Below are 17584 nucleotides of genomic sequence, written 5' to 3'. Positions count from 1 at the left end.
AGTCTTACTGACATCAACATAGAGAACAGGGCCATCATTAATTTTCACAATGAGTAAGGGCAAAACAAGCACTAACTGTATTTGGTCTGACTTAGACCAAATACAGTTCATGGCTGCACTTTAATTTCTAACCCACAGTGACAACTGTCTATGCTGGACTTTACCAAGATTATAAAGTTTGCCACTTACTCATTGTGGAAATGAACGACAGTCCTGTTCTCCATATGATGATGTCAGTCAAACTCAGGCCTGATACAGTTTAATTTCTAACCCACTGTGCCAAGTGTCTATTATTTCCAGACAAATTCTTTACCAGGTTTTTAAGTCCATTTCAAGGGCTCAGGCACAGTTGTAACCTGTGCTGGTTCTCTCTGCAGTTAGAAACTAGCCGAAAAACATAACTGCTTAGTTTGGATGAATAAACAACCTTACTGCATTTTAAGCCTCTTTTGGAATTAGTCATTACCTTTGATCATCGGATCTGTGTTCTGCATGACTCAGTACAGATAGTCATAAATCTAGCTGTGATTTAATTCCTACAGCAACCTAGTCTACCCACCCTTTACTTCAAATATATTTAGTACATAGAATGCAATTTTGTTGTTATTAGTTATTCATCGCCTTGTGAGAGATTGTGAGCAATAAAGAGACGGTATCACCATTATATACAAGGTTTTTGCAAATAATGATTGGTTCATGTGTAGGAAACATTGCAATATAATATGTACACAAAACCATATACCTATGCTGGCATTATAAGCCATTACTGATAATGGCAGTAGCTAGTAAAAGCAATTCACAAGAAAAATCAGGCAGTTTAACAGAAAGGTTGCCTTTCCCACACTACCTATTCATTTACTGAAAGTGCCTCTCATCAGTTCCTAATTGATCAGTTGATGAATACTTCCCTGTCTCCTCTCCCTATAAATTTAGATCAGCTTATGGGGGGAGCCATAGCCATAGCAGGGGGCAAGACACTGGCAGGGCATTTTTGAGTGTTTTGGCACCACTAAGCAGTTGAACACAGCAGTTTAACTAAAGCAGTAAGAAAATACAAAAATAAACAACTATGCTCAACTCTAGACAGACTGCAAGCAAATCAACATTCTGTAAAGCATCTCTTACAAGTGTGATTCTTGCTCCCTCTACTCCTCCTTCTCACATTAGTATCCTCTGTTCTCAAATTCTCATCACTTTACTCCAAAGCTTACATATATCGCCCTCACGCTTACCCTCTCCCTACTACTGCACTCATCACCTCCTATAAACACTTGCTGACCCAAACACCAGGACAGTGAAGTATGTGTGCTCATATACATCCTACTCCCATCTTACTTTCCTCACCCTCCTTCTCCTATTCTCTGATGATATCTACCCTAATCCCAGCCTGCCATTATATCAATGCCACCCCCACACCGGGCACGCTCCCTCCTTCCTCTGGCAGGAGCTACAATACACTCAATTTAATCCCCCTGCTTCCAAAAACAAACCCATGCTTCTAATGCTTCTAATGTACCCCTCTAGAATGCCTGCTCAGTCTGACTCTGTCTCTTCTGCTACGCTCTCCCATGGAGGACTCCACTGGACTCACCCAGTCCCAGTGGATGGAAATGAGGTGGAGTCGGTTTGCTTCTTTCCCCATTGTGAAACTTTTGACATCCATGCTACAGCTACCTCTCTTCTTTTGAGACTGACTGTATTCATCTATTTTCTCAAATATCTCTAAGGATTGCAGTAATCTATCAGCCTCCTGGACTGACATCACCGCGCTTCCAGAATCCTCCTCGCGTACCGACGCGTTGTGTCACGCTGATCACGTGACTTCCTCAGGGTTTACCAGCGTGACGCAACGCGTCGGTACGCGAGGAGGATTCTGGAAGCGCGGTGACGTAATTTCCGGGGTGGTGGCCATATTTGAAACCCCTATATCTAATACCCATGCAAGGCAGGCATAGCATGAGGTGGAGGAGCCATATGCAAACATGAAAGATGTATAATCAAGTGAGTAGATATCTCTGTATATAGTGTATATAATAAATGCGGTTTTACACTATGAGAGTCTTCTGTTTACACATGCACCGGAGAGGAAGCTGGCAATAGAGTATACATCGCTGGGGAGGATCCTGTGATACACCTGAGTGGTGTCTGTTTCCTAAAGCGAGTTGACCCTGTAGGGTCTATGTAAGGAGGTGAGGGGCCATTGCAGCTATTTTGGATATACACAGTGTGGACACTTGATATCACCTGCATGAAGATTGTGTATTGGACACACTATATATATATGGACATGTTCACAATAAGTGGAGATCTGTATTAGAGTGTATTGTGATATATTGTTTATTTGTTTTGGTCATTTGGTCACTTTGATTATTCCCTTAGGGAATACAGGGATTGCACTTTATTGAATATATTTGATCACTTGGTCACTTTGATTATTCCCGGAGGGAATACACGTGTTACACTTTATTTAATTAATACTGTATTTGCACAGTTGCACTTATATATGATATATATTTATTTTGTATTTATTTATATATATATATTCACTTTAGATTTATGGTTTAGCGCTGCACTATTTATTTATTTATTATTGTACTCACATTGGTAGGAGGTTAAGTGTCAGCAGCTAAAGGGATAGGGCCTCATTCTTAGCGCAGGAAGTCGTTTTATAATTTAATATGCTTTCTTAATGACTTCACCGCCTGGCTACCCTACTTTCTCTCCTCTGAAATGCCTAATATCATTCTTGGTGACTTTCTCATCCCCATTAATGTTAATAGGCTGGCTACATCTCAACTTTTCAACTTAACTTAATCTTTTGACCTTACTCAATGCACACAGTCCTCTACCCACTCTGATGGTAGCACACTTGGAATAGTATTCTCCCATTTTTTCACCCCATGAAACCTCACCAACACACTCTTTCCTCTCTCTGATCGCAATCTCATCACTTTCAGAGTTTCCCTGTCGTCAACTGCCTATTCCTCCAAGCAGTAAATGATTACCCATACAGACCTTTGCCACATTAACCAGTCTTTTCTCTATTCTGTTACTGACCTCCTCAATGATAAAATATTGCCACTGTCCTGCCCTGACCAGGCCACTTCCATTTACAGCAATTCACTGTCATCTTCAATGGATACACTTGCTCCTTACACCACACACCTAAACTGCATTTAACATTTTCCTCTTTTGATTTTGTAACTGCAGGGGAAGATGAAGAAACCTGCCTTACCACTTGTTCTCTTGACCCTGTTCCCTTGCAACTACTATGGTTACACTTTTGCTCTATCCTATGCTCTTTCACTCACATCTTTAATCTTTTCCACTCTTCTGGCACCTTCCCCTCCCTTTTAAAGCATGCATTGATCTCCACCATACTTAAAAAGTCCTCCTTGGACCCCACTAGCCTGAAAAACTTAAGACCCATCTCCTTGCTCCCATTTATCTCTAAACATTTAGAATGCCTAGACTACAACCATCTGAGCTGCTACCTCACTGACAACAACCGTCTCAACTGCTTACAGTCTGGCTTTCACTCGCAACACTCCACAGAAAGTACCCGACTGAAACTCACTAACAATTTACTTACTGCTAAAACCAATGGTCACTTTCCATACTCACACTACTAGACATTTCTGCTTTGATACAGTTAACCATCATCTGATCCTCAAAAAACTCCATTGCCTTGGCCTCCAAGTTTCTGCTCTTTCCTGGTTATCCTTCTACCTATCATAGTGTTCCTTTAGTGTTGCCTATAACTCTGTCCCTTCCTCTCCACTTCATCTTTCTTTAGAGGTTCTGTCCTTGAACCCCCTACTCTTCTTCACCTAAACCTCTTGTATTACATTTTTCTTGTTACTCTACCGTCCCCCTTTATATTGTAAAGCTCTGTGCAAAGAATTGGCACTATGTACCTCCTGTATAATAATAATTCACAAAGTTTAAACCTTGATAACATGTCCTGTAAACTTGGAGACACAATGGTGTTGATTTACTAAAGACCAGTAGACTGTGCATGTTTCAAGCACAGTTGCACTCATTTTCCTTAGTAAATGTAATGTGGCTAAGCTTCACTTTCTAAAGCATACACAATCAGGTGCAAGGAAAATTAATAAAAAACTATTTTTTTGCTTGCACATGATTGGATGATGGAAATCATCAGAACCTTGCCACATTTTTTAAGCTATGGGGAAATTGAGGTCAAACTGCACTTGCAAAATGCAGTCTATTTGCCTTTAGTAATTCAACCGCAATGCTTTGTGCCAAAAAAAACTTTCTGTAAAAGGTATACTGTAGATATTGTAGAAAGCCAAAGATGAGAGGGAGTTAAGACACAAGGCAAATTTCAGTCATGTCCAATTATTTCTGCCCTTTATCTGAATACACTTTTGCTTGATGATATCTGAACATCTTTGATACTGTTGCCACTAATAATAATCATATTTTTGGATTTCCTCCCAAATGTATGCTTTTTGAATTCCAGATTTCAATCATACATTAAACTTCTGCAGTGAATATTGGGAAGTATTCAAGCTGAGATTAACCCCTTGACGCCGATTGCACGCAAATATGCGGCCTCTCGGTGTCTGGACCTTGACGCCCAGAGGCCGCATATTTGTGTGCAATTAAAAAATACATATGTGCTGAGGGCGCGCCCTGTGTGCTCCCAGCACATATATCCGCTACTCCTGGAAAGGTCCCGATCTCCCCTTTCGATCAGGACCTTTTACGAATATGTGACCGCCATGATGGCGAATCACGGTGGTCACATGACCCTAAAACCCCGCCCCGCCTCCTGGCTTCTGAAACTCTTAAGGGGCGGGGGGCGCCGGCACCAAGAGGTTAAGCTATATTACCTATTTATAAGAATTTATAAAAGTACACCTTTTCACCTGAATGTCCATATTGTTTGAATAATTGACTATTTTGTGCATATTGTGATCAATGAGTCTGGTCTTGAGACATCATGTTGGACACACTAGTAACTTTATGCAAGAAAATATTTGGAAAACAACTCTCTTTATAGACAGATATCTTAATCCCAAGTGTGAAGTCTTCCCTTTAGCTGTTTGCTGTATTTTCATTAATTTACAGCTCTATTTCAGCACCCTTGCCTCAAGCCCTTCCATGGAAATAAAAGACATTCCAGAGAAGCAGTTATGGCATACCTAGGATAATCTGTTTTTTTTTTCTGCTCCATATGCTGTTATATTGTTCTATAAGGTCATAATTATTTATCTGATTAAGACTTCCATCAAATATTCATTGGAAAGGATTAGCCAGGACAAACATATTGATTTGAATTAATCAATATTTCTCAGCATTCTTTATTCATTTGTCCCTCACCATGTAACCTTCTGAAGCCCCTGTAACAGTTTCATGCTATGTGACTTTTACTGCTGGAAAATATCCAGCCCCGTAAGAATGAAGAATTGTTTGTAATAAAGTGCTTATAAGACTGGATTTCCATTACCAGTATTTATCATACCTGAGAAATCAGCTGAAATGTGCAGCCATGCAAAAAATCACGCTTACAGTGCAATGCTTATCACAGAAAATTCCCCATTCTTTCTGTGCAAGCTAAGGGCATAAAAAGCTGTATTCAATAAATAATTCTTATTCTTCAAATGTAGTTCTTAAAGTGAACCTGAAGTCAAAAAGTGAAGATCTGCTATGTAATAGGAAACATTTAGAAATGTACTGTACATTGTGGCTAAGCAAATCCTTGAAAATGTACCCTTTTCTGGAATTTCTCCAAACAATAGCAGAGTACTGCAGGTGTCTAGGCACTCCTGTGCTTACAGTCTCATAGCTGTGTATCTGCAGCATGCGATCTAAGGCACTGTTGCCCTTGACTCCTGGTCTCAGGCTTGGCATGGAATCTGGTAATGATACCACTGTGCTAACAACAGTTGCTTCTTGCTGGAGGCTCTAAACATAAGGAAGAACAGCCCTGCTTCTACAAACACACTACAGAGCAAGGCATGGTAAGCCAGTAATAGGGAAAAGATCAGGAGACCACAGGCAATACCAGTGACTAATCCTTTGCCCTCTGCCTGCCTTTTTTTTTGACACAGCTCTTAGGGTTCTTTTCCACTTTAGGTACAGTAAACCACAGCAAACAACCAGGATCTATCTTTACCTGCTCTGATTTCAGCACATTAAATGTGATTGGTTGCTATGGGTTAATACAATTAAAGCTTCCTGCCCACAACATATTGAGACATACCAACTAATAGATTTAGAATCTACATTTTGTACTTTTACTTTATAGAGCGATTAATGTGAATGTAAACCCCAAATCTATTTTCAGTATATTTGGCAACATGCCTCACTGTATACAGTTTTCTTTAGCAAATATGTTTTTGTGATTCTGTTGCAAAGTTTTTTTTACCTGGGGATCCTGCCAGTAACAGCACTTTCTGTTGCAGGCCGACAATGATAAAATAGTGCCTTTGAATTGATTTGTGTGCTGCAAACATTTACTTCCCATGCTGTATTTCATCCTGCCATGCCATATATACAGATTTGCAGGTTCCCTATTAAGTGATTATCTTTCTGTCTGACCGTTGAACATTGCTGACCATCAAATGAGATCAAATTATTTACAGCGTAAGCCACTTTGTGTTTCACTTCCGGTTAAGATATATGTGAACCCTTACCTTGTAAAACAACTAATTTGGTTGAAAATAGAATGCAATGCAAAATGTATGTGTGTATACATACAAAAAACATTCTATATACTTTTTTCTGTTTATATAAGTGATCGCATGACATCTGTTCTCAGTTGCATAAGGGACTAAGAGAGCTGGAGGTGGTGACGGCAGGGGGAATGTGTCAGCAGGAGGCAGAGAACAGCAGTACACTGATCTTCATAGGGATTAGCTGTGCAAAGGATGTGCCAATAGGGGACAGGGAAACAGCAGCACACTGATCCTTTCAGTGATTAGCTGTTCAGTCAAGTCAAGTATGACTATTGAATTTCAGGCAGGCTGTGCTTCTACATTGAATGCAAAGAGTAAAATTAACCACACTGAGATGAATGTGCTTCAATGCCTTGCGTGGTCAGCTTGAAATTGGAAAGCAGGATGACTGGCAGGATCACTAGCTATTTCACATCAAGGAAGCAATACACAGAGTACAGTATACTTTTTACCACAAGTACATGGTACAACAGACAAAATATCAGGAATATGAAATGTTGGGGTAACATACACTTTAACCACTTGCCGACCGCCCGCAGTACTTGTACTGCGGATGGGTGGCAGCCACAGGCAGAGCGATTTCCTGGTATCCATGCGAATGCTGCATCGCTCTGTGATCACATGATCACTATGTTATCAAAGCTGTTATGAATCAATCTGATTCATAACAGCTTTGTTTCTCTTTCTGGTGAGCTGTGATTGGCCCACATCTCTCACATGGTATATGGGCCAATCACAACACCTTGTACCATGTGATTAGCTGTAGCCAATCACAGATCACTTGTATTTTGAACTGTCATGAACTTAACCCATTCATGACAGTTCAAAGCAAGCACTGCATTGCAGGGAAAATAATCTTTATTGCTCCTGCAATACAAAGTGTAAAAATTAAAAATCCCTGATCACACCCCCCGCCCCTCCCATAGTAATACAATGCTACCATGGTATCATTGAACTGCTCTTATAAATGTATTTTTTTTATAAATAGTATAAAAAAAAATTCAGTATTGATTTTTTTTTAAATTTTATTAAAGGATAAGTTCACCTTTTAACAAAAAAAATGCAAATTTTTTTTTGCAGGTAAAAAAATGTGCATTTATTATTTTTTGTTTCAGGAGCCTCTAAGCATTGCACCAGCAATCAGCAGATCGCTGGTGCCATACAGGTCTCCTGCAGACCTGTTAGTGTCCCTGTGTGTCCATACATTTCATATGGGCAAGCAGATTCTTACTGACAGGAAGACTAAATGAACTATCACAGCGCTCCACAGAGCCGTGGTAGTTCATTGAGAACTACAAGCCAACAGCCGCAATGGCTGTCAGAACTTATAGTGTTCTCATTCACAGAATACTATGAATGAATGGCGCGGCCAGGTGGGTGGAGCCCCAAATGGCCGCATTTTTAAAAATTGTGAAAGCTTGGTTAAGGAGAAGATCCCCCGCTAGCTGTCTCAATAGGGATCGTGGGGGTGTGGGGGCCAGTCCATTCGTAACATGCTACACGTTACACTCTGAATATGGGTATAACATGTTACGAAAGGTGCAATTAAAGTTTTTTTTCTAACTACTTGCCAACCGCCCATTCGCAATGTGCGGGTGATCAGCACTTTATAAAAAGGGGTCATTTGGGGGGTGTTTGTACTAACCTAGCATTTCAGGGACTCGAAAACTGTGATAGGTAGTGAGGCAGTGATATAAGGAAATGTGCCCTGTGAAAGCCTGAAGGTAGTCATTGGATTTTGGGGGTCTGTATGTAGCTAGGCTGCCAAAAAGTCTCTCACATGTGGTATCCCCATACTTGGTAAAAGTAGCAGAATGTGTTTTAGGGTGTTATTCTACAAATACCCATGGCGTGTGTGAGCAATATATCATTTAAGTGCCAACTTTGTGTAACAAATTTTATTTTTTAATTTTCCAAAAATTTGTGGCAAAAAATAAAATCTTCCATGGACTCAACATGCCACTCAGCAAATTTCTTGGGATGTCTACTTTCCAAAAAGGGGTCATTTGGGGGGGGGGTGTACTGCCCTGGAATTTTAGCACCTCAAGAAATGAGATAGGCAATAAAAGCTGCGTAAATTCCTACATATATATCATAGTTTGTAGACACTATAACTTTCACACAAACCAATTAAGATACACATAATGGGATTTTTTTAACAAAGACATGTAGAAGTATACATTTTGGCCTAAATTTATTACAAAATATGTTTTATTTTTTTTTAATTCTCATTCTGTTGTCATTTATATCACAAAAAATTAAAAATCCATTGGTGATCAAATACCACCAAAAGAAAGCTCTGTTTGTGTGAAAAAAGGACACAAATTTCATTTGGGTACAGCGTTGCATGACCATGCAATTACCAGTTGAAATAGCACAGTGCCGAACAGCAAAAAATGGCCTGTTCAGGAAGGGGGGAAAACCTTCTGGGGTTGAAGTGGTTAATGTCAGCATAGACATACTAGGAAAAGAGGTGCAGCAATGCATAATTACTGCAAGATAATAGTTAGATAATAGTAACTATTCAGTGCACAAATATAAGTGCCTGTTAATATGTTACAGTGGTTTGTATAGAACAGTGCAACTATTTTGCTTGTTTGTTGGAAGGGTTAGAATCACTGCAGGGTTTTACTGATATCCAAGACTCCTTTTTATAGATCTCCCCTTACTTTCTGTCACAGTGACAACAGAACAATAAAAAGCTGACTTGTGTTGTTGTCTTCAGAAATGTTCAAAAACATTTTTTTATAATTAAAATATCTAAAAAAAATTAAGGAAAGTGTTTCTTCAAAAACATTTTAAAAAGTCAGTACTATACATTGAACTGAACATCAACCATGCTGGATTTTTGACATTTACCCTATATAAAAAGCGTATTTGCATGTCTTGTTTGCAAAGTGAAAAACATTCACCCACCTTTGAGAGTACTTGTTCTTCAGTGGAAACAGATGAGTATTGTACCATATATAATTGTGCAATCCTTTTATTTGCTACACTTTGTTAGATACTTTTAATATAACATTGATAATGTGTAGATGTTAATTACCCGTGGCTAATTTACTAAAGTAGTTCATAATCTGCATTCAACAAACTGAATAATAAATTAACTTTAGTTACCCAATCACAAAAAAGGAAATTCCTATTTACTTTGAATACTCGGTAATGTGCAGTTGAAATAAGTAAACAGGAATTTACTTTTCTCATTTTTAATAATTGATGTAAATATTCACTTATTTTATTGGGCGAATGTTCTTAGCTCCTTTAGTAAAACACCCTCATTTACCGAATGTTCTGGCTGGAGCTGTTCACAGTGCTGAGAAAGTCACATTTTAATTTGTTTTTAAATTCTTTATAAAACTGTATTCATCTTTTCCTCCTTTAGTACTAGCCCATTCACATTGTGTATTCCCATCACATTGGAGCATTATCTTGCAATAGGGAAAGCTGGCATCCTGCCATACCGATTACTAGCCTGCGTGCCCTTCATCATTGAAGGGTCGCCAGAATAAAAAGATATCTCCTGCCAAAATTTAAATGCATGATATAGACAGACGTCAATCTCTTGTACACCCCGTGCAAGGGAGGGAATTCCAGAAATAAGAGGGCTTATATGTACCTAAAGTAGATGACCATGTCTCCCTGGTGAACTGTTTTTTGTGGTCTTAACTTGTGAGAGGTTTAAAAAAAACCTATTAGTCTTTGAAAAAATGTTTTTCGGTATCCCCTAATATATTCTGGTATTACCTAATGTCTTAAAGCAGTGATGTCATAATGTCATAATGTGCTAGTTTTCATTGCATACTAGTACATTATGAGAGGCTTACCTTAAAACAAAGCGGCACACTGTTACTGCTGAGAGGGCTTCTATCTTCACCTCTTCGGAGTTGGTGACCTCCAGCAATTTAAATGGCCGAGCCGCGATTACATCATTCCTGAGCGTGCGCAAGGAGCCACAGCCCTGGCACAATGCTCTGAAGGGGCGGCATGCCGTCACCAGCTACAGAAGTAGTGGATGTCTCCTAAACGCTGCATGTTTAGGAGATATTCCTTGTACCTACAGGTAAGCTTTATTATAGGCTTACCTATAGGTACAAGTGAGTGAGGTGTTTACTATTGCTTTAATGTTTAAAAATGTACAAGAGGCTATCAAAGAAACTAAAGCATTCCACTCTGTACTGGAAATAAAACCAGTTTTAGATTTAATGTTGTGAGTTGTATGCAAAGAGAAGAATCTGACATCACAATACTGTTGGAATAGTTGATTTTTGAGGTTGCACGGTTGCGCCATAGCAAGAATTGTGGATAATAATTTGTAAAATCTTTTGCCATTATACTCCTCATAGACTGAAAATATCTGGATAATTATGCTGAAATTTAGACTTTGCTTTCAGACAACAGCCCACAGAGGATTTATAAAGCAGCAATAATATTTTTATTGCATGACGTTATGGTCCCCATTCTTTGAGAGACATGCTGTGACGTTAGGTAAAGTGATGTTTGGTATTTCATTTTTCATGATTTGTATTGATGGAAGAAAAAGACAGTTTACTAATAATAATATGACAAAGCTGCACAGCAACGGCGTCACTTAAAGATAACATTTTTATTGATCCAAACAGGGGAGGGGACCGTCTTCAGTCAGTGGTATATTATGTGTGTGCTAGACTGGATCAATACCGTGTTATCTGGAAGTGACATCACTGGCATGTGGCTGCTTTGTTTCTTGAAATTAGTATGTATAGATCTTGGACAGGCTCATGGGACAGCAACTGAGAGCCCAGACGTGTAGGGAGACAAAGTTTGGAGCAGTAGCATCTCTGTCTTCTCTACTAACATCAATATGTGGTTGTTGTAAGAATACAAATTGGCCTGTGCGCTGATGTTGGTTTTTAGTGTGTGTTTTAATGCTTTAGTACATTCTGAGAATTTGTATGTCATGGTGATCTACCTATGTGATTTGATGACAACGATAGTAAATTTGTAACTCTATAAAATATTACATTTAAAAAACTGTGGAGGCACCCTATGCCCTAGATAGAAGGTACCCTAAATGATTTTAGATATGAAGCAAATTAAAATATATTTTTTAAAGGAGCTAGGATACCTTAGCATATATCATAAACAGAAAGCTTAGCCTTATGGAAAATACATTAAATATATTTATTGTAGTTAATCAGATGAGATTTTTAAAAGTTATATAGTCTAAAAGAAACTAAATGGGGGGAGGGAGACCAAAGCTAGGTCATGGATGAGGAATGAAGAGGGGGAAGAGGGGGCATATGGGAAAATAATAATATTGCTTAATAGTATACCGAGTAAGTATTGGGAGCCCCACTGGATTCAAAACTTAATCTAAAATTTTGTTTGTAAAGATACAGAAGCTGCTTACTTTACACATGACAATTGCCAAGCTGTCACATTTACACATTCTCTGTATTAAAAACACATCATATGTGATTGGTGAATGATATTACCATAACAGATATATAATATTACAAATTTTACCTTTGTAGCAATATGCTCCAAACTTCTTCATGGGGCTAGGGAAACCAGTGCGGTTTGGATATTGATATAAAGTCCGAACCCCTGGTTCTTCACCACCACAGTTTTTTCTTGGGTTCCGAATTGGGTAACGGACACTGTTGTCTGCCAGCCAGCCTGGATCACATTGGTCTAAACCTTTTCTCCATGCTGCATATAGCTGCCCCACTGTGGCCAATGTTGCCCCATCACGCAGACAGGAGTTTCTGGCACCTTCCAGATTGTTTCGTTCGGCAACATAATAAACATCTCCTGGGTGATGAATTAAAAAAAAAAGTTACAAATTACTAGATGGAGATAGTGTGTAAAATGAATTTGCTTCAGTGCAGCTTTCCAAAGCCAACTCTCGGTTGGAACATCTGGCAGTAATGATAATGATAGGTTCTAAAAGGGGATGCAAAGTCAATAAAAGTGATTGCGCTATTCATATGATGAAAGTATGCCAAGACAAAATCTCAAGACTTCATAATAAATTATACAAGGATGGTGAAGATGTTTAATGATTGCTGATCTTGCTATCAGGCAACAAAGCTGAACATTATAATATGATGAAATTACTAAACTATAACACTTGTGTTGTTTCTCATCACAATTGTTAATTTTCCTTTGTGTGACTGCTATTTTCAGCCCTCGTTGGCTGTCACTGATGAAGGTGAAGAATATTGTGCTAGCTAATGATTGTTATTAGAGATGAGCGAATCGAAGTATCCGAAGTGGAATTCGAGTCGAATTTCGGAAAAATTTCGATTCGTGCCGAATCCGAAAAACAGCCTAATTCGGACGCGCGAATCGAAATTTTTCCGAAAATGGCGGCTGACATGTGCGGCGACGGAGCGGGGATGTCGGGGAAGGCGCGCAGACAAGGCGCGCTGCCCCATAATGCATTCCTCAACGACATGTGATCGCATCAGCCAATCAGCAGCCAGCCAGCCAGCACTGTGTAATGGTCGAGGTATATATAGCGGCCATTTTGGAAATCTTCATTTGCCTGCAGTCATTGAACAGAGGCAGACCGCTCTGTACTAGGGACAGGGACAGAGTTAGGGCCACAGAAACGAGAATTGGGGACAGAGAGAAGTTACTTAGGGACAGAGAACCATTACTCAGGGACACAGACTTGTTAATGAGGGCCACAGAATCGTTATTTAGGGACAAAGAAACGCTAGTTAGGGCCACAGAATTCATACTCAGGGACAGACAGAATTGTTACTCAGTGCCAGAGAATTGTTACTTAGGGCCACAGAAACGTTATTAGGGCCACAGAATTTTTACTCAGGGACAGACAGAATTGTTACTGAGTGCCAGAGAATTGTTACTCAGGGACAGACAGAATTGTTACTGAGTGCCAGAGAATTCTTACTCAGGGCCACAGAATTCATTCTCAGGGACAGACAGAATTGTTACTCAGGGACAGACAGAATTGTTACTGAGTGCCAGAGAATTGTTACTCAGGGACAGACAGAATTGTTACTGAGTGCCAGAGAATTGTTACTCAGGGACAGACAGAATTGTTACTGAGTGCCAGAGAATTGTTACTCAGGGACAGACAGAATTGTTACTGAGTGCCAGAGAATTGTTACTCTCACAGACACAAAATTGTTACTTGCACAGACACAGAATTGTTACTTGCACAGACACACAATTGTTACTCAGGGCCACAGAATTCATACTCAGGGACAGACAGAATTGTTACTGAGTGCCAGAGAATTCTTACTCAGGGCCACAGAATTCATACTCAGGGACAGACAGAATTGTTACTCAGGGACAGACAGAATTGTTACTGAGTGCCAGAGAATTGTTACTCAGGGACAGACAGAATTGTTACTGAGTGCCAGAGAATTGTTACTCAGGGACAGACAGAATTGTTACTGAGTGCCAGAGAATTGTTACTCTCACAGACACAAAATTGTTACTTGCACAGACACAGAATTGTTACTCGCACAGAGACAGAATTGTTACTCAGGGCCACAGAATTCATACTCAGGGACAGACAGAATTGTTACTGAGTGCCAGAGAATTGTTACTCAGGGACAGACAGAATTGTTACTGAGTGCCAGAGAATTGTTACTCTCACAGACACAAAATTGTTACTTGCACAGACACAGAATTGTTACTTGCACAGACACACAATTGTTACTCAGGGCCACAGAATTCATACTCAGGGACAGACAGAATTGTTACTGAGTGCCAGAGAATTCTTACTCAGGGCCACAGAATTCATACTCAGGGACAGACAGAATTGTTACTCAGGGACAGACAGAATTGTTACTGAGTGCCAGAGAATTGTTACTCAGGGACAGACAGAATTGTTACTGAGTGCCAGAGAATTGTTACTCTCACAGACACAAAATTGTTACTTGCACAGACACAGAATTGTTACTTGCACAGACACACAATTGTTACTCAGGGCCACAGAATTCATACTCAGGGACAGACAGAATTGTTACTGAGTGCCAGAGAATTGTTACTCAGGGACAGACAGAATTGTTACTGAGTGCCAGAGAATTGTTACTCTCACAGACACAAAATTGTTACTTGCACAGACACAGAATTGTTACTCGCACAGAGACAGAATTGTTACTCAGGGCCACAGAATTCATACTCAGGGACAGACAGAATTGTTACTGAGTGCCAGAGAATTGTTACTCAGGGAAGACAGAATTGTTACTGAGTGCCATAGAATTGTTACTCAGGGACAGACAGAATTGTTACTGAGTGCCAGAGAATTGTTACTCTCACAGACACAAAATTGTTACTTGCACAGACACAGAATTGTTACTCGCACAGAGACAGAATTGTTACTCAGGGCCACAGAATTCATACTCAGGGACAGACAGAATTGTTACTGAGTGCCAGAGAATTGTTACTCAGGGACAGACAGAATTGTTACTGAGTGCCAGAGAATTGTTACTCTCACAGACACAAAATTGTTACTTGCACAGACACAGAATTGTTACTTGCACAGACACACAATTGTTACTGAGTGCCAGAGAATTGTTACTCAGGGACAGACAGAATTGTTACTGAGTGCCAGAGAATTGTTACTCAGGGACAGACAGAATTGTTACTGAGTGCCAGAGAATTGTTACTCAGGGACAGACAGAATTGTTACTGAGTGCCAGAGAATTGTTACTCTCACAGACACAAAATTGTTACTTGCACAGACACAGAATTGTTACTCGCACAGAGACAGAATTGTTACTCAGGGCCACAGAATTCATACTCAGGGACAGACAGAATTGTTACTGAGTGCCAGAGAATTGTTACTCAGGGACAGACAGAATTGTTACTGAGTGCCAGAGAATTGTTACTCTCACAGACACAAAATTGTTACTTGCACAGACACAGAATTGTTACTTGCACAGACACACAATTGTTACTCAGGGCCACAGAATTCATACTCAGGGACAGACAGAATTGTTACTGAGTGCCAGAGAATTGTTACTCAGGGACAGACAGAATTGTTACTGAGTGCCAGAGAATTGTTACTCTCACAGACACAAAATTGTTACTTGCACAGACACAGAATTGTTACTCGCACAGAGACAGAATTGTTACTCAGGGCCACAGAATTCATACTCAGGGACAGACAGAATTGTTACTGAGTGCCAGAGAATTGTTACTCAGGGAAGACAGAATTGTTACTGAGTGCCATAGAATTGTTACTCAGGGACAGACAGAATTGTTACTGAGTGCCAGAGAATTGTTACTCTCACAGACACAAAATTGTTACTTGCACAGACACAGAATTGTTACTCGCACAGAGACAGAATTGTTACTCAGGGCCACAGAATTCATACTCAGGGACAGACAGAATTGTTACTGAGTGCCAGAGAATTGTTACTCAGGGACAGACAGAATTGTTACTGAGTGCCAGAGAATTGTTACTCTCACAGACACAAAATTGTTACTTGCACAGACACAGAATTGTTACTTGCACAGACACACAATTGTTACTGAGTGCCAGAGAATTGTTACTCAGGGACAGACAGAATTGTTACTGAGTGCCAGAGAATTGTTACTCAGGGACAGACAGAATTGTTACTGAGTGCCAGAGAATTGTTACTCAGGGACAGACAGAATTGTTACTGAGTGCCAGAGAATTGTTACTCGCACAGACACAAAATTGTTACTTGCACAGACACAGAATTGTTACTCGCACAGAGACAGAATTGTTACTCAGGGCCACAGAATTCATACTCAGGGACAGACAGAATTGTTACTGAGTGCCAGAGAATTGTTACTCAGGGACAGACAGAATTGTTACTGAGTGCCAGAGAATTGTTACTCTCACAGACACAAAATTGTTACTTGCACAGACACAGAATTGTTACTTGCACAGACACACAATTGTTACTCAGGGCCACAGAATTCATACTCAGGGACAGACAGAATTGTTACTGAGTGCCAGAGAATTCTTACTCAGGGCCACAGAATTCATACTCAGGGACAGACAGAATTGTTACTCAGGGACAGACAGAATTGTTACTGAGTGCCAGAGAATTGTTACTCAGGGACAGACAGAATTTTTACTGAGTGCCAGAGAATTGTTACTCTCACAGACACAAAATTGTTACTTGCACAGACACAGAATTGTTACTTGCACAGACACACAATTGTTACTCAGGGCCACAGAATTCATACTCAGGGACAGACAGAATTGTTACTGAGTGCCAGAGAATTGTTACTCAGGGACACCTAATCGTTGAATTAAATAGTATGTCAGACAACATGCAGAGGAGTGGCAGAGGAGGCAATGTTTTAGGAGCGAGCAGACGTGGCAGCAGAGGAAGGGGTCGAGGCAGCAGTATTCGCAGCCAGAGGCCAGTGCTCCCGGTGTCATCCAGCGGTCGTGTCTCCACCGACAACCCTGCCGTCATTGATTGGTTGGCTCGGTCGTCTTCCTCTTCCCAGGTCACCTCTGACACCTACAGCCAACGGTCGGTGGGTACGTCAGACACAACCGTTAGTTGGCATGGCCCGGGACCAAGCCCACTGAAATCACGTGTCCTCTACCTGCCCCTGTCCTTTGCTGTTCCCTCACCAAGCGAAGTATCGCATGCTGTGGGCTCAGCCCCACTGTACAGTGAGGAAGAGCTAACAGAGGGCGGTCAGGAACGGGGGGAGACATCGGCCTTTTCAGCAGCCAAGCGAACAAGTACTGGCGAGGAGAGTGGCTCGGTAGCCGGTCTAGAGACAGGTCTGTCTCCTGTCTCATGTGCCACTTTCAGGTCTCTTCACACTGCTGGTGTGTTTAATTTTTTGACATAGGGTGCAGGCAGATTACGGGCCTCACATAGCTGCTGCCAGGCCCCTAATCTGCCATGGGCCCCTAT

At 40.5% G+C, this 17584-nt stretch overlaps 1 protein-coding gene across 2 annotated transcripts in view; it reads right to left on the bottom strand.

The window, feature by feature from the left end:
• The window catches only part of NCAN (neurocan), a 305419-nt gene that overhangs the window by 125670 nt on the left and 162165 nt on the right, over positions 1-17584 (bottom strand). For both annotated transcript variants that reach the window (XM_089670821.1, XM_089670822.1), the window contains one exon: positions 12213-12500. In XM_089670821.1, coding sequence (XP_089526947.1) covers positions 12213-12500 — 288 coding nt within the window. The remainder of the gene's footprint in view (positions 1-12212; positions 12501-17584) is intronic.

The sequence above is a fragment of the Staurois parvus genome, unplaced genomic scaffold (assembly GCF_062004578.1).
Source record: "Staurois parvus isolate SC_StPar_1 unplaced genomic scaffold, SC_StPar_1.0 ptg000096l, whole genome shotgun sequence".
NCBI lineage: Eukaryota > Metazoa > Chordata > Amphibia > Anura > Ranidae > Staurois > Staurois parvus.
This window is presented reverse-complemented; position numbering and strand designations above follow the sequence as displayed.